This window comes from Hibiscus syriacus, unplaced genomic scaffold (genome assembly GCF_006381635.1).
Source record: "Hibiscus syriacus cultivar Baekdansim isolate YM2019G1 unplaced genomic scaffold, ASM638163v2 tig00112205_pilon, whole genome shotgun sequence".
Classification (NCBI taxonomy): Eukaryota; Viridiplantae; Streptophyta; class Magnoliopsida; order Malvales; family Malvaceae; genus Hibiscus; species Hibiscus syriacus.
The window spans coordinates 224,860-243,490 of NW_024063266.1; the positions used below are offsets into that span (position 1 = coordinate 224,860).

Sequence of the window (18,631 nt, forward strand, 5' to 3'; positions counted from 1 at the left end):
TCAGATCCACAGCAGCATCTTTCTCTTCTTGGGAAAGCTAATTGTCGGAAGAATCGATGGGGTCAATGTTACCTCCATCCACAGTCTCATTAGAGGTGTGTCTGAGCTTTCATTTGTTCCCCTGGATTCATCGTCACCACCATGTTTCTCATACTGAGTTGAATCAGTTTTCTCCTTAGTTGTGTAAGACTCAGAACTGTGCCCTTCAGCCGTTGCATTTATCCTGGGGGTATTCTCTGACATGCCAGACTCTGTATTAGTCGATGAATTCGAGGATTCTGTTGTGGTCGAATCTACCATTTCAATTTTGCTTTCATCAATTGCATTGGAACCGGGCTGCTGCCCATTTGAAGTCATCTCATTGGCTCTCTCTTTATACTTCTCTTCAGTGACCATACCATCTTCGGTTGTATATTGTGCTGAAGTCCCATTCTGCAGTGAACCTGGCATTTCTGTGTTCACTTTTGCATCCGTGTTGCCTGTTTCTTTACTCACTCCTGTAGAGTTAATTCTTGCCTGCTCAACAGAGTCAGTTGTATTTGGAAGAAAGATATGCTCAGAGTTGGCTGATACAGTCTCGCGCTCGTTTTCTTTAGTGTATGTCATTTTCAAGGAATTATCACTGTCGGAGTGTTTACCTTCATCGACCTCCAATTCTGATTTGTTTTCATCATTATTAGAAGAACTACTACCTTCAGAGTGTTTACCTTCATCAACCTTCGATGTAGACTTGCTTTCATCACCATCAGTTTTCTCCGTAGCATTGGCTTTGCTCTCCTGTTCCAAAATATCCCTTGTTATGTTTTCACTAGAATTTTCCGTTTCTAGTTTATCAGCTTCAGTGCTAATAGTTCTCATGTTGTGGGACACAGCACTGGAAGCATCATCTGCCTTGTAATGCTCCTCTCTCGCTCCATGTGCCTCCCTCTCACCTCCATCAAGATTCTGATCATTTTCTGAATGCTCACTTTCTTCTTGACCCTCTTTTTCATCGTTTTCTTTATCATCACCCTATGCTTCTCTCTCTTTCTCCTCGTCCATAAGTGCTCAATCATCACGTAGTTAACCCTTAAAATAATTACCTTGATAAATATGTATCAAATTGAACAGTGTAATGGGCTAAGTGTCCCTCTGACCAATGACCTAATGGACGTCATAACAGAGGCCCAAAAGCCTTGGGTTTATAACATATTTATGCATCCAAAAGAATTCAATGAGGACCAAAATAAAATAGTGATTCCAAACTACGTTAACGATATTAAACATGTTGTTGTCCACTTGTGTTTCTGGAGCCGACAGATTGATATTCTAAAATATAGTAGTATGAAAACGAGTTATAATATCAAGAACTAGTATTTTGCAAAACAAAATCAATCTTGTCCACGCAGTTGATCTAATTCTGCTTTTCAAAAAGTTTCTTGTACTCCTCAATCTCAGCAGATAGTGCCTGCCTTTGTGGGTCCCAATCACCCTTGACTTGTTCCAGTTCCCTCCGCAAGCATTTGACTTCATTAACAGCATCGTCTCGAGGAGAATAAGATCCAAAATATATTAAACATGATATAATCATCTCATGTATACTAAATCTGGGTACCCGGATTTTCGGATACTCGATTTTCGGGTACCCGGAACTTTTGGGTCGACGATTTCTCGGCCCGTGTCTCGATCCGGATGTTACGGGTATCCGGTAATCGGGTATCCGGATTTTGCGGGTATCCGGTAATCGAGTACCCGATACTCGGTTTTTAATTTTTTATTTTCAAATTATTAATTTAAAAAAATCTATACAAAAATTTAAATGTTCGAAACTTCGAATTACATACTCTAATATCCGAACATAAAATTTAAAAGTTCAAAATACAAAATATAATAATTCATAATATAAATAATTCATTATATTTTATATAATTATATACCGGGTACCCGGAAAAACTAGATTTTGTGACCCGGGCCCAACCCGGGAAATGTCGGGCCGGGTACCCGACCCGGCCGGATAATTTTTTTTAGAGAATTACCCAGTTTTTTTAGATCCGGGTCGGCGGATCGAGTCGACGGGTCGGATAATTTTGCACACCCCTAATGTATACAGACACCAGTTCTAAAAAAATACAATGAATAGGTATAATTTAGTTTATAATAAACCAGTCATTGCTCCTGCAATCTGAATTTCTCATTTTCGATTAGTCGAGTATTATATTGTTCAAGACTCTTGATGTAGTCAAGTCCGCCGACACTAGTCCTACAATCAGGGCCGGCTCTGGGCAGGGGCAAGAGGCCGCCTAGGGCCCATAATTTTAATTTATATTAATTTATTATATTTTAATTAATTAAATTAAAAACAAGATCTATAAATATTAATATATTATTTTTTTAATTAATGCAAGAGAGCCCATAAACTTATTTTTTATTAATTTATTGTTCTCATCATAACGTTAAAAACTAAATTAATCATAATGTTAATTTTGAAAATTATAGAAATAAAGGGTTCGAAGCTAGTATAGATATTGCTAAAAGTTTTGCATTAGATATGAACATAGAGCCAATTTTTTCGACTAAGCGTCGTATTTTTAGAAAAATACAATTTGATGAGAATGACCATTAAGAAGAAATACAATCAGCAGATGAGTCTTTTAAAATTAATTACTTTTTTTGTTGATATGACGATCGCTACTTTGAAAGATTGATTTGAGGAGTTAAAGATTTTTGAAAATTATTTTAGATTTTTAATTGATTCTACAAGGTTGAAGTCATTGGATGACAATAAATTAAAAGAATGTTGTAATAATTTTAAGATCATTTTTTCTCATAATAATTAGTCGGATGTAGATGCAGATGATTTTTATTCTAAAATGAAAGTGTTGCAATTTACTTTGCCAACTGTATTCATGTCAGCGCTTGAAGTTCTTGAGTTTGCTAAAGCTAGAGATTGTTATCGTAATGTTTCAATTGCTTATCGAATCTTATTAACAATGCCAGTAACGGTAGCATCCGCGGAAAGAAGTTTTCAAAGCTGAAATTATTGAAGAGTTACTTGAGGTCAACAATGTCACACGAAAGATTGAATGGAATAGCTATGTTATATATTGAGAAAAATATGTTGGAAAGCATTGATGTTGACACTATCATCAATGATTTTGCATCAGAAAATGCTCGAAGGCAATGTTTTTTATAAGTATTTATATGTTTAAATATGTTTTTGACATTTTTGATATTGTAATGAATTAATATTTATTTAATTTAATAAAAAATTAATTAAAATTTTATATTACATAATTGTTAATATTCTTTTAAATTAGGGTCCATTTTTTTAATTTTGTCCCGGGCCAAGAAAAAATCAGAACCGACCCTGCCTACAATTGTGGCCACAATGTTACACAGTTCGAATTTAATTTTATGTTTGGATGGTCTTAATTAAATTATTCTAAAAAAGTAATTAATATAAAAATAATTATAATTACACTCTCGTAAAAGTATACAAATATGACTCTTCCACGAAAATATCAAATAAAAAAATGAAGTATACGAGTATATATTTTTTAGTTTTTTGATAAGATGAACTTGGTCAATTAAATTATAAATCATATTATTTAATATTTTTTCGAGTCCATTGCATACAAATCAACAATCAAATGCATAGTCTTTAGACAAAATATGTCAATTTAAATTAAACATGTTCTTGTTCTACGCTTATTAACACAATTTGCAAGTGTTTTGTAGCCTGGGACAAAGTCAGGGTTTTGTTCCTTTCAAAAAAAAAAAGTCATACAGGCTAAAACTATTGTGTAGTTTTTATTTTGTCACGTCATTCTTTATTTTTTTTAGTTTTCGACCATTTGGTTGTTGTTTTCGATTATATTTTTTCTTATGATTGGATTTGATTGTCACGACTGATCAAGATGTCAATTATTTGTCATCATATTGATCTTCTGTGCTTTGGATCCTTGGATTGATTTGGATATACATTTTGCGTTCGTTGATAGTCTTCTCACGCCACTTGACTCTGATTTGCGATTTGTTGGTAGTCTTTTAATAGCTTATTCCTTTTTGTGGTTCGTTTGCTGATGCAGTCAGATTGTTCGTATCTTTATTTTGTTCGAGCGTTGATGTACAAGAGATTAGACACCAAGGAATGACAAAACGACATCTTCAGGCTTGCAAAATTCAGGGAGAATAGGAAAAAGGATCTAGGTAGCATTAGATTTATAAAGGATAACAATGGTGTTCTTTTAGTGAAAGATCATGATATTTAAGAGGGTTTGAGGTAGTTACTTCTTTGGCTTATTTAATAACGGTGCCTCTCCCTGTAGAGATAGTAACGTTGATGGGTCAACCGACCATCATACTACGGCCAATGACTGCCCTACGAGTAGGATTGGGATTTAGCAAGTCAAAATGGCCCTTAGAAAGATGGGGAGGGACAAAGCTGTCTGTCCAGATCAAGTTCCTATCACTGTGTAGTTGACCCTAGGAGAAGAGGGAGTTAAGTGGTTGACCAACATCTTTAATATTATTTTAAAGACTGCCAAGATGTCAGAGGAGTGGAGAGAGTCTACAGTGATACCAATCTATAAGAATAAAGGAGATCCCCAACGTTGTGGTAACTATAGAGGTATTAAACTACTCAGTCATACCATGAAGTTATGGGAAAGGGTGATATAGACTAGGTTGAGACAGGTTACTACGGTTTCGGAAAACCAATTTGGCTTTATGCCAGACAGGTCTACTACGGAGGCTATTCATCTATTTCGATGGCTTATGGAGAAATATAGGGGGGAAAATAAATCTTCACATGGCGTTCATTGACCTTGAGAAGACGTATGATAGCGTACCCCGCGATACGATCTGGAAGACTTTGGAAACGAGACGGGTCCCAACAGCTTATATCCGGGCTATTCGTGATATGTATTGTAGATCTACTACATACGTCAGGACTACAGTTGGCGACACCGAGGCATTCCCGGTGGAAATCGGACTCCACCAGGGGTCAGCTTTTAGCCCTTACATTTTCGCCTTGATTATGGACGACATCTATTGTGCGACACCAGACGGTGTTCCATGGTGTATGTTTTTCACTGACGACATTGTCCTAGTTGCTGAAACAAAAAATGAGCTGAATAGTAGACTAGCTACCTGGAAGACTGATTTGGAAGGAAAAGGTCTAAGGATCAATATTGAAAAGACAGAGTATTTATGTTCAAACTTCAGTGGGAACCAAAACGATAAAGATGTAGAAGTATGCATCGAAGGAGACGTTCTCCCCTCAAATGATTGTTTCAAGTACCTAGGGTCTATGATACATAAAGATGGGGGTGTAGATGATGACGTCACACACCGTATAAAGGCGGGATGGCTAAAGTGGAGGGTTGCTACTGGAGTTTTGTGTGACAAGAATGTGCCTCTAAAACTTAAGGGAAAATTTTATAGAATGGCAATAAGACCAGCGCTGTTGTATGGATCAGAATGTTGGGCAATCAAGAAGGATCACGTAAGGAGGATGGAGGCCGCAAAAATGAGAATGATTCGATGGGCATGTGGTAGGACTCTGTGGGGCATGAAATCAAACTTTGCAATTAGAATGTCATTGGGGGTGGTGTCTGTATCCGAAAAATTGAGAGAGGGAAGACTACGGTGGTTTGGGCATGTCCTTAGGCGAAAATCGTCGGATGCGGTCAGGAGGGTAGAGTCGATTACGGTCGACGGTGCCAGAAGTCGACGGTGCCAGAAGGAGAGGACGACCAAGGAGGAAGTGGGTAGACTGCTTGAGATCTGATTTGAAGGATTTAGCCCTTACCGAGGACATGACCTCTGACAGGAAAGTATGGAGACTTAAGACCAGGGTAGCCGAGTAGTGTGGGTCACAACCATAGGGTGTAGCATCTCTGTCTTCTTTTTAAATGTCTTTGTAGTAATTTCCATGACTGCTACTTTTTATATGTTTCTGTCATTGGAATTTATGAAGGCTTAGAACTATGGTAGCGGAGTAGTGTTGTCTTATTTTAGGTTTTAACCTATTTGACTTTATTCCTTCTCGTAGCTTGCTATCGCTGACTACTGTGTATCATTCTCTTCATGTTTCCTCCTTTTAAATCTAGCCGGGACTTACGTTTTTGTCTATATGCAGAGATTTTTACGCAGGGATTTATTTGCAGGGATTACTGCCCATTACAGACGCGCATATGAGGACTGCATATGAAGACTGTTCAACTATGTATTTATTTATTTATTTATGCATGCATGCATTGTATTTTATCTTTATTTTTAATTTTCTGACTGCCGGAGGTATTCCACGGAAGCTGCTCTCAACCTGACGTTAGGGGCAACCTACTACCCTACCTCCCCCTTACCTCATTGCATATGAGAATAGAGTTTTGTTGTTGTTGTGTATATATAAAAAGTTTTAGAATGAGTCTCTTATATTTCTTTGTGTTTTATCGTTGACCTGTCATAACCGTTTTTAGGTTGGAACAATTATTTATTGTTTTAAAAACAGTTACGACTTTTAATTTTGGAAAATGGGTATTTTTAATAAAATTGGATAAAATTGGATAGAGTCGCCATCAACCTTTGAGTTAGGTAGGTCGAATACCTAAAAACGTCTTTTAAAACAATTTTAAGAAAAATCATTTTTAAGACGAAAGTTGGTTTGCATTTACCAAAGGTTCGATTAAAACGAGTTCGGGAGTCGTTTACACGTGTGGAAGGATTAGCACACCCACATCGTCCAAAATTGGTACTGTTTCGCTTATACGTTGTCGTAATGGTGGAAATCCTGAGTCAAATATCAAGTTAAAATATAATCCATTTATTAAATATTAATAACTTGCTTCAAATTAATTAATTAAAGAGCCTATTTATTTGAATAATAGATCTAGCAAAAACATGAACTTAAAGTATTAAATGGTAAAAGCATAAACTCAAAAGACTAAAACGGTTAAAACAGAAATTTAAATGACATAAATAATAAAAATAGAAACTTAAGTGACTAAAATAAAATAACAGAAACTAAAGTGCCAAAATTAAGAAAACATATATATTCAGATACTGGAATGAAAAACATGCATAAAAATTCAGGAACTAAACAGAAATTATACCGAAAATACATAATATCACCATAAAAGAGTCACCGGCCATCGTGTTGCTGCGCCGCCATACCGCCGTCCGATCGTTCTGAAATTTTAGTATGTTGTTCGTGTTGACATCGCGCAACTTTTGACCGTTCGGAATGTTGATTGGAGCTTCCGATCGCCGGCGAGAGGCCAAAAACCGTCCAGAGTTGTTTTCTCCGATTTACCACCGTCCGATCGTCCTGAAATTTCAGTATGCTGTTCGTGATGACATGACACAACTTTTCACCGTTTGGAATGTTGATCGGAGATCTCGATCGTTGGAAAGAGGCCAAAAACCGTTCGATTTATTTTCTCTGATATTCCGTAGTCCACCGTCTGATCGTCCTGAATTTTCAGTATGTTGTTTGTGCTAGTCTCGCGCAACGTCTGACCGTTCGAAATGTTGATTGGAGATCCCGATCGTCGGCAAGAGACCAAAAATCGTTCGGCTTAGTTTCTCCAATCCATCGCCGTCCGATCGTCCTGAATTTTCAATATGTTGTTCGTGATGGTCTTGCGCAACTTTTGACCGTTCTTAATATTGATCAGAGATTTCGATCACCGACGAGAATCCGACAGAATCACTGAAGCATTTTTCCTTTTCTCTCTCCCGTATCTCTTCCCTCGTTTTTCTCTCCCCTCCTCCACGTTTGGCTCCCTTCCATTTAAAATTTTCCAATTGCCTCGTGTGGTAAAGGGTAGTGGTGGAGTAGGTAAATGTTTGTTAGGTTTAGTGGGCAGGGTTTATTTAGTTTATTTATTGGTTTAGTGATTTGAGGTAGGTAATAATAATAATAATAATAATAATAATAATAATATTAATAATATTTTTCGATCTAAACAAAAATGAGTGTCTACATGACCTAATGAATTTTCTTTTTGTTCGTAACTTTTTATCAATTTTCATCTAAAATATAAATATTATTTTTTTATTTTACAAACAATTATTCATTATTATTCCTTAACCCGTCAATTTATTAATAGAATACTAAACTATAGATAATCAATCAACTGCACTTAGCAGCAGGGAGAAAACCAAAGTGAATAGCTTCGAGAACATTCCATGACCAGCCAGATTACTAGAGTATTCTTTTATGTTCTAACCAGCATCCCCTCCCCCATAATTCACACCGACAGAGTTTTGTCTGAATCAGCAGCTTTTTTCTTATTCTCTGCAGTTAAAGCACTCACCTTGATCTTGTCGGGGAATCAAATCTCCAACCATAAGAAGGGAAAAAATGTATAACCCCTTAAAATTACAATGCCTTTGGTAAGTGAGATATAATATCGGTTTAAAGATAATTTTTCATAATTTAATATTTAATATTTGCATTCTTTACATTTTTTATACTTAAATTTAAAATCTCAAATTTTTTAAAAAAATAATAATACTTTTTTTATAATTAAGATCGTTTGGTTCGTGCGTTTAATCCTACCTTCGCTTGCTTACGTTAGCGCTGTTATTACGTCTTTAAATGGTCCGATTGAGACGATAAAACCACACAAGAGCCAGAAACAATTATTGACGGTCAGGAGTCAATTAATGCATGTGGTAGGAGGGACCAAGTAGGGTACCCAAATGCTGACATCTAACCTAACCGATGTTATTTGTTTGCCATATCTAATAAACAACACACCGTCATCCTCTTCTTAATAAAACATCCCTTAATTGCATTTGTCAATTCCCATATCCATTTCAAAGCATGATTTTTGTTACGTACCACGTCACAAAACCTCTGTCGTCTCAACACTAATTCTGACGTCACCACTTCTCCTACATATATTTATATGTCTTTGTTCAATGTCAATGTTGATATGTATTTTGTCTCTTATACAATAGTATTGAATTCAAATTTTATTTGTATACTGATTTCAGTTTGATTATTATATTATATAAAAATATGTAAAATGGCAGAAATCTGGGGACTCCATCAAGGACACTGCTTACTTGCTAAGGATCTGGGCGCGAGAAAACTCGTCGTCGAAGCTGAAACTAAGTGATGGGTTGAAACCCTAAATAGGGAGAGGTTATATGACATTAAAAAAGCGATTTTTCGAGACTCTGAAGGATTGAAAAAAGATGGTTGGATCATTGAATTCAGACATACTTGGAGGGAGAGAAAGCAGTGCGCCTGGCGAACATGGCGTTTGAAAAGAAGGAAGGAAACCATATTCTTTTAAACCCACCAGAGGACATTAAGGGTCTGCTCCAAGCAGATAGATTAGGTATAGAAATGTTCAGATGGTAACCTTTTGTTGAACGGAGCCGTTTTGTCTAATGTAAAATCAAATACATTTAATATTTATTAATTAAAATGATTTTGAACATAGACTTTTATAAAAGTTAAATCTTATATTTAATTAAAAATAAAAAAGATACTAGAATTTCAATAATAAAGATGTAATTTCATGTCCCTATCCATAGTCGATGAATTTTTTAGATGCGGTATATTTGACTGTTGTTTGAGAATAATCTGACAACCATCAATTTTGGGTGCTCATAAGTTTTGTGTGGTGATGATATGAGTTTAAAACTATAACACACACCACAGCAAATTAAGTTTAATGTTAGTGACGTTTACTCTAAAAGCGTCGTTAGAAACACCGTTATAAATTTATTTTGCTATAGTAACACGAGGGTGTTAAATTTTTAAGAAACTTACTGATCTCTAAAGAGACTGATTTTGAATTATATTTATCATACAATCAAATAAATTGTGATACCAAAAGAATTTAATTACACTTGGAAATATTCGAAGTTTAATGTGAAATTTATTAAATGGTGCAAATTTTGTCAAAAGATAGGCCACCTTTCGGCTTAACTTACGAATAAAGTTCAGAGTTTATATCTAAAAGGGCACACAACAGCGTTTTCGTCTGTTTGTTTGGCTGTAATTGGATTTCTAGAAATTGAATTCTGAAAAATGAATTACTGGAATTTGAATTCTGAAAAATAAATTACATTTCTAGAAAACGTTTTTCAGAAAATGTTTTCCGTAAAATGAATTACATTTTTCTGAAAAACATCTGGAAAAACGTTTTACGATGTTTGGGAGATGTTGTTTAAACATTTTTCCACTAGTTGCTGAGTTTTTTAAAAATGATTTATTACAAATATTAAATACAATAAATAATATTATTTATTATAAAACTTAATATTATTATTTTAAAATATTAAAATAATTTATTTATTATTAAATATTATTTTTATAATTTTATTAATAAAATTTTAAATATAGGTATTTTATTGAAATAAAATATTATAAATTATATTAATTATTTATTAAAGTAATAGTATTATATTATATTTTAAAAATATTAATTAGTATATTTTAAATATTTTATTAAATATTATTAGATTATTATATTAATATTAAATATATAAATAATATTATTCATTATTAAATATATAAATAATTTATTATATATTATTAAAATAAAAATATAATATATGATATTATTATAATATAATTGATTGTTTTGTTATAATATTAAAAATATAATATTATATTATTAGAAATATTAATAAATATATTTTAAATATTTTAATAATTAATATTTTGATTAAAATGATATTAAAATATTTCATTAATATTAAATTCATAAAATAAAATTATTTTGAGTATTTATTCTTTGAAGTGAAAAGTTTGGAAAATGACTTACGAAAAATCAGACCGTAATTTATTTTCCAGCAAAACACAAAGGAAATTTTGTTGACCAGAAAAATATTTTACGTTGACCAACCAATTTTCCTCCAACCAAACACAGGAAAACATTTTTCGAAAAACGAATTACGTGAAACAAACACGGGAAAACATTTTTCAAAAAACGAATTACATGAAACAAACATGGGATTTCGGGAAAAATAAATTTCGTAATTCATTTTACGGCAAACAAACAGACCCTTAATTATCTTATCACTTCTCTTTGATTGTTGAAGTTTAAAGAATTTTAATTTACTCACTCAACTGCCAAATTGCTCATATTTTAGTCATTTTATCGTTAAATAATTAATGATGTTATGGTATATACTAAAACAAAGTTGTTTTATATTTATATAAAAAAATTAAATTTTAATCAAAACGATGTTATTTTGATTTAAATACAAAATTATTTTCCTATTTTCCTTCTTTTACTGTTGCTTCCTTCATTATTATTATTATTAGTATTCTTCTTTTTTGTCTCTCTCTTTTCAATCTGAATAAACCTAGATTCCAGCTATCACATTTGTCGAACCATCATCATCAGAGTCCAACAACTCTCAAAATTTCATACTGAATATGTAATACCATTGTAAATGACAGGGTGATCATTGTAAATATTAAAATACGATGAGTAAAATAGGAAAAAGAGTAAAATTCAGTGAAGAATTATATAATTTATCATTTTTTTCCTTCTCTTCTTCTTATTTTCTCTTTGTCGGTCACCCCTCATTTTTATTCTAGCCATCGTCCACCGTCGTTGAAGGTGATCGTTCGGTCTCAAATTTCAAGGATCGATTTGTCTCGACACCCTTTGTCTGAATATGGTGGTTGTTTCACCAGAAAATGTCACAAAACCTGTGAATATGGACTGAAATGTTTCGAGTTCCTCACTTTCAATCTCAAATTCGTGGACTTCGGAACAAGTTTTGACAAAACGGAGGCCGGATTCAGACTCAAGGTGTCGAGGCGAAGCGACCCATGAAATTTGGGAACAAACAACTACTATATACGACGGTTAACGGTGTCATCCAACTACCTTATGTTTTTATTTAATATTTTTAATTATTTTATATTAAAAAATAAAAAATACCACATTATCCCAACGTTTGAGAAAAAACGAAGAGTGAAGAAAATGATTCAATCTATAAGTTTAATAAGCAAACGATTCAATGAGAATCGATATAATTTATCCTATTAAAAAATTATAATGATCAAATAACAACGATTAAATTAAAAATAATAACGAGTTACGCAGGAAATCTCAGACAAGCTAAAGATGATTATTATAATATTTGTGAAAACACCTAAACACAAATTGCCAGTACAGCGTACACGTAGGTATATGATCTTCATGATATAAAACTATAAATTATATAATTAGTCATAGAGATCAGCTCGATAAACTCACAAATCACAACTGTATAGATTGGATCCTTATTTATTAGCATTTCATCATTTTTCATCCACATAAGGCACTTTCTTAAAAAAGTTTGCTTTTGATTTACTCATTTGTTTCTCTCAAAGCAGCTCTCTAGCAAATTTGCTTCCCTAAGTAATGGAGGAGGTTTATCGTATTCCTTCCTCGTTTCTCTAACGAAAGCCCTAGCTGTTCCTTTATCTTCTGGTTTTGATTTTTGAGGTTGTTTTAATAGAGAGAGGTTGAAGTCGAATGGCGGTGGAGTACAGTTGTTGCGAGACGGGTTTCTTTATTCACATATTGGTGATTGTATTGCTGGTGATGTTCGCCGGCTTGATGTCGGGCCTTACTTTGGGCCTTATGTCGATGAGTCTCGTTGATCTTGAGGTTCTCGCCAAGTCTGGGACTCCCAAGGATCGTAAACATGCTGGTAAACTTCTCCGCTTCTTCATTTTCATCCGTTTCTACTGTTATTGAGCTTGCGTAAATAGCTTTGCTTTGCTTTTTTTTTTTTTTTGCTTTGATTGAGCTAGTTTTCTTGGTAATTTAGCTTGTTCTTTGAATTTTAAGGGTTTCTTTCGTTGGAAAATCAAATGAATGAAAGAACCCAATCTGTGAATATTAATTGATAAGGCCTTACAGCGTAGTTCATGAAATGCAGCAAATTTGAACTTGAAGGGTAGACTTTAAAGTTAGTTGACAAAACTGGATTGTGCTTCTTAAATTAAGTGATGGTTATTGAAATTATTGTCAGATATTGCTGTACTCTGCATGTAAAATATTCGGATTAAAAGTTACACATGCTGATTTTATCCATTTTTGGAACAGAAAAAATATTGCCGGTTGTCAAAAAACAGCATTTGTTGCTTTGTACACTACTTATATGCAATGCTGCTGCGATGGAGGTATATGTTATAGATACACCTTCGACCTGTCCTGTGAGCTGGTTTCGTATGTTTGAAAATGTTATTTAATGTTCGGAACTTTTTTTGTTATTTATATCAGGCACTTCCCATTTTTCTTGATGGTCTGGTCACAGCTTGGGGTGCTATCTTGATTTCAGTGACCTTGATTCTTCTGTTTGGTGAGGTGAGCATCCACCTTGGCTTATTTTATTTGAAGCGCTTTTGAACTCGGTTGAGTTAGAAATCCTTGTTAAACACTGAACATGACTATTTGCGATATGAAAATTTTGATATGTTGCTCGGATATTATTTGCTAAACTTTTGGCTGAGCAGATTTTTCCCAGAAGGTTGCAACCGTTGGTTTAAAAAAATTGTTTTCCGACCATTATGGCTTTGGACTTGCTCTTAGAAAGTGAAATTACTTATAGCTGTTAAAAAAGGAATCAAGTTCTATGAATGCCCTAAATCCTAATTGCAATTTAACTGTTTGTGCAGATAATACCACAATCTGTTTGTTCTCGATACGGTTTGGCAATTGGTGCAACGGTAGCTCCATTCGTTCAAGTTCTTGTTTGGATCTGTTTTCCTGTTGCCTATCCGATAAGCAAGGTGATGATGTTGCCAGAAATACTCACCTTTAATGCTTTTATGACAGTGAGAAAAACCATGTAATTCCTGCAGATTGCTCTTGTGGCTGATCTTCTCTGTTTTTTTTTCAGCTGTTAGACTTTCTGTTGGGCCATGGACATGTAGCACTTTTTCGAAGAGCCGAGTTGAAAACCCTAGTAGATTTGCATGGAAACGAGGTTTGCATCCAAGCTTTTCCCTATAGTTGTTTAAATTGCTTGTTTCTATAACTAGTTATTATCTTGGTTGTTTCTGTTTATTAAGATCAATGTTTGTTTGACCATTAATTTATCACTGTTGTACTTTCTGACCTCTCTTATTTTCAATTGTAAAATTCTTGATGTATCTTTGCCTTTTGAAGTGCAATGCCTTCTTTCGTTCATCGTAATAACTTTCAGATTTACGATCCTTCTGTTGGACCTTTATTAGGCTGGCAAAGGTGGAGAACTGACCCATGATGAGACAACAATTATAGCTGGAGCACTTGAGCTCACTGAGAAAAAAGCTAAAGATGCCATGACTCCCATATCTGAAACATTTGCAATTGATATTAATGCCAAGCTTGATAGGTATGGTTTTCTGTAAATAATCACGAAAGATGGCATTTGCTTATGTACTTCAACTTTCATTTGATTTTATAAACTACCATTACATGCTTGCTATGGGCAGGGAATTGATGAGTTTAATTTTGGAGAAAGGGCATAGCAGAGTTCCAGTTTATTATGAGCACCCGACAAACATTATCGGACTTATTCTGGTAATCATTTTTCTTTGACTAAAATTAATATCATTATGGTTTGCCGAGTGTTGTTCTTTAATTGTTTCCAACTTATCATTTTTACTCTCCTTCAAACTGCTCCCTTTAACATGAAATTTCTAACTGGATGATGCTCTATGACATGACGGGCTTTCTGGTTAACCCCTGCTGATGGTTGCATAAATCTTTAATGCATCCCACCACCCTTGTACCTCCATTTCTCTTAAGATTTTCCCTTAAGTACTTATTATCTGGCGGTACATTTAGTTCGAGTACACTTCTGAACATTTATAAATATTTTTTTTTTTACTTTTTTGACCTTTCCCTATTCCTTAAGCTTTACATTTAATTGTGTTTTTATTGAACACTGATTATCTTTTAATCTCATAGGTAAAAAATTTATTGACAGTTCACCCTGAAGATGAAGTGCCTGTGAAGAGTGTCACTATACGAAGGATTCCAAGGTATCTTATAATAAATCAACTCTTAAAAGAAATGGAAAACTTGTGTTGTTCTGCAAAGAGATTCACTGTCCACACTACACTCATTGGTTGATCTTATATGTGTATATATGTTCTTGGTACAGGGTTCAAGAAACATTGCCATTGTATGATATATTAAATGAATTCCAAAAAGGTCATAGCCATATGGCTGTTGTCGTAAGACAGTGCAAAAAGACACAGCAGCTATCTTCTAACGACTCTTCTTTGAGTAAGTATCACCCTCTTAATTGGAACATTCTCTCCGAATTTCCATTTATTCCAGTTAGCCTTCCACGGAAACTTGTTTTCTATATCTGTTTGATCCTCTCTCTTAAAATAGGCCCTTTGCCGGAAGTGAAAGTTGACATTGATGGTGAGAAACATCCACAAGATAACGCTTTAAGACGTAAACGTTCACTTAAGAAGTGGAAGAGCTTTCCTGCTGCACATAATTCTTTTAAAAGTGGATCTCGGAGCAGGAAGTGGAGAAAGGGTATGAATTCAGACATCCTACATTTAAATGGCAACCCACTCCCAACGCTCCCCGAAGAAGAGGAGGCTGTTGGCATAATAACAATGGAAGATGTCATTGAAGAGCTTTTACAGGTACCTATCACGATTATCCTGCTTTTAATTTCATTTCTACGACCCATTTCTCACACATTTGCCTTATGTGACCTTGGCCAGGAGGAGATATTTGATGAGACGGACCATCATTACGAGGATTCATGACATTTGCCTTGCCTTGTTGCGTACCGAGTATTTGTTATTTCTCAGCGTAGTGTAATTTGGTTTGTTAGAGCTTATTATTGGTACATGTGAGGCTGTACCAGTTGTATACAAAATGCATTACGCAATTGAGTGAAGCGAAACTATATTTTTGAACCATGTATGACAAAAACAAGCAATCCATTTATAAATATAAGGTTATTTAAAAACCAGAAGTTATTTGTGCTTGTCGACCGTACAAACACTGAACCGAGAGGATTACATCATCTATTTATTTATCAAATTCCAGTGCACACCTTCACAAATACTCATTTTCATCATAGAATAAGGAACAACCCGTCTCTACTAACTACAGCTGATCCAAATGGTACATGAATTAATTGATAAAACTAACTTATGTAAAACCTTTGTATACACTAGCGATGTTTACTTCTTTTCTCCTCCTTCCTCTTCTTTTTCTTATCTATCGAGTTTTCTTTAGCTTCGTGCTTCCTTCTATGTTTCTTTTCTGAACACTTAGAGGGATCCTTCTCTTTCTTCCGTCTATGTTCTCGAAGATCCTCATCGGAAGAAGATTCATCAGACCTCAATGAAAAAGGCTTCTCGGGACCTAATGTGACACGATGTTCCCTCACAATAGGGTTTGTTGAAACCATTTCCGGGGAATCAGAATTTTTGGGTAGGTAAGGTCCTGTTTCATCCATCCTTGAACCTATAGAACCTCGACCACGCTTTACCCTATTGTAATAAAACAGGTTCAAGTCAGTCAATAAACCACTGATTTTCATACATAACAGTTTTTTGTTTCATATAAATGTGGGAAGAAACATTATAGCCGGTTGCCGGTACAAACCTTGACTGAAGAAATTTCTCAATATCTTCATCTCTTAGACCTTCATCTTCCCCTAAATAAGAACTCTCGTTCATTATCTTGCTTGATGAGCATGAAGCACTCAAATCACTGTCATGCTTTTCACTGGTCCTTCTGGAGGAGTTTCTACTGTTCCTATAACTCCTGCTGTGCTTGGTATCATTTTCCGATCCTCCTTTTAGCCTATCATTTAGCTCCAGCTCCTTTTGTCTTGCACGCCACATCTCATTCACTTCAACAGCTCGATTAGCTAAGAAAGAGGGGGAAAGAAACATGCACAGGCAACAAACACACATTAGCAACAAAATGTGAAAGAGACAAATCTACAAAGGAAAATTTTAACCCAAGATGCATAAGAATATCAATAGATGTTATTGCTGGTCCAAAACCATCCAAATACAAGGCAGCAGAAATTGCAGGGTGAGAGGGGGTATATCAAAAGAATGTCATTTTATTTTCTACTTTTTACAGGATTTATGTGCAATAATTGTACTTTCAAAGGGCACCTAAGCAAAACACTATTTTATTTAGGCATGTAAAAGCTCTTAGTTCTTCTTTCATATGTCCATATTGGAATTTATAAAACTAATCAGTGTCGTTAGTAAACCTAACTTCGCTCTAGAATTAGACAACAAGTATAGGTAGTGAGAACCCACCATCAAGTACAACATTTAAATCTAGAAGCATACAGAAGAAAATGCAAGCTTGACAGAACAAAAAGATAACTAACCTTGCTGTACACCGAGCACAGTTGCAGTGATAAACCGAGAATTTGGCAGACCCCTTACTTTTGGCTGCTGACAATACACATGAACACCTTCCCTATCTGCTTGCCGCCTCAGTTCAGATGCTTCTTTCAAGAGAATAGCAGCTATTCTGTTTTCAGTTTCCAGATCCATCTAAGCTGCAAAAGCATATTCAAACCCAGACGAGTTAACATATTTCCCAGTAAAACATGCATAATTCAAATTCAACAAAAGAAAATATTACAAAGATGACTTCTACAAACCCAACAATTATTTATCCAGTTTTTCAAACAAACAAAAAAACCAAACAGAATCCATTCCAAAGCTATGATCAAATATAAACAAAAATCAAATTTACTTATCGAAAGCATAGTTCAACTCATTTGACCGTATCCACATGCATCGGCACATCAAAAGAATATCCCTTTCATTATCCTTAAACCCCAATGAAAACCCAGCAGTTCAAATCGAAAAAACTCCACAAAGAAATTAGAAATTCGTTTTCTCAGAGACGATTTAAACAGTAAGATTTCTCCACAAAATAAATATCAAGAATAAGAAAAAGAAAAACTTTACCCAATCACTTGACGGACTGATGCAATCCTGAAGTGAAAACACGAATAAATTGAAACAATCACACCGTTTCTCCTTCAGTATCGAAAACCCTAATCCTAAAATTTATTCTAATTAAGAGGAGGCTTTTCCACTTTCCCTAAATATATACTCCTTATTTTAAAATTAACGCGTAAATGTTATTGCCTTTCATTCGCGTGGATACGGTGTCTGCCACGTCGGTTAATAACAAGACAATAGATAGGTCCCAGTTGACGTGGGATAAGGGGACTAATTTTTTTTATCCAAAGATCACTATTTTCTCAAATTAATACCGAATTTTGATTTATTTTTAAAATGAATGTTTATATTAACCGAATACTTGTAAGTTTTTTTTTATAAATACTTGCATCTTTCAAAAGTATAATTTATTATATGTTATAGGGATGGTCATGGGTCGAGTCGAATTTTTGATTCACCTGACCTGATTCGAAAAATTTTAAATCCTCCATCAACCCGAAAAATATACTATTCCACCTAATTCGAATCCGACTCGAAATAATATATTTATTAAAAATTATTTTTTATTCAATAAATATAAGAATTTAATTGAAAGAAAATAATATATAGAGATATTAATACAATTATCTCTAAATATATAAGATAAAATTATAATTTTTTAAGGTCGGGTCGGGTATTTTCATCTTAAACTCAAAACCGACCCAACCCGACCTG

General features: G+C 34.4%; 3 protein-coding genes across 3 annotated transcripts; 1 reads left to right on the forward strand and 2 right to left on the reverse strand.

The window, feature by feature from the left end:
- Positions 1-1,521, reverse strand: LOC120175336 (dentin sialophosphoprotein-like). Its single transcript, XM_039181976.1, has 2 exons — positions 1,425-1,521; positions 1-983 (listed from the first exon to the last, which is right to left on the reverse strand). Exons 1-2 carry the CDS (start codon positions 1,519-1,521, stop codon positions 1-3), a joined length of 1,080 nt encoding a protein of 359 aa, XP_039037907.1.
- Positions 1,522-12,421: 10,900 nt separating this feature from the next.
- Positions 12,422-15,883, forward strand: LOC120175307 (DUF21 domain-containing protein At2g14520-like). Its single transcript, XM_039181962.1, has 11 exons — positions 12,422-12,657; positions 13,056-13,132; positions 13,233-13,316; positions 13,628-13,741; positions 13,852-13,938; positions 14,189-14,328; positions 14,429-14,516; positions 14,907-14,980; positions 15,103-15,227; positions 15,339-15,604; positions 15,686-15,883. The coding sequence occupies exons 1-11, from the start codon at positions 12,480-12,482 to the stop codon at positions 15,728-15,730; spliced, it is 1,278 nt and encodes a 425-aa protein (XP_039037893.1). The 5' UTR covers positions 12,422-12,479; the 3' UTR covers positions 15,731-15,883.
- Positions 15,884-16,016: 133 nt separating this feature from the next.
- On the reverse strand, positions 16,017-18,036 carry LOC120175309 (protein FAM133-like). Its single transcript, XM_039181963.1, has 4 exons — positions 17,921-18,036; positions 17,329-17,502; positions 16,581-16,848; positions 16,017-16,465 (listed from the first exon to the last, which is right to left on the reverse strand). Exons 2-4 carry the CDS (start codon positions 17,495-17,497, stop codon positions 16,144-16,146), a joined length of 759 nt encoding a protein of 252 aa, XP_039037894.1. The 5' UTR covers positions 17,498-17,502; positions 17,921-18,036; the 3' UTR covers positions 16,017-16,143.
- Between the last annotated feature and the right edge of the window lie 595 nt (positions 18,037-18,631).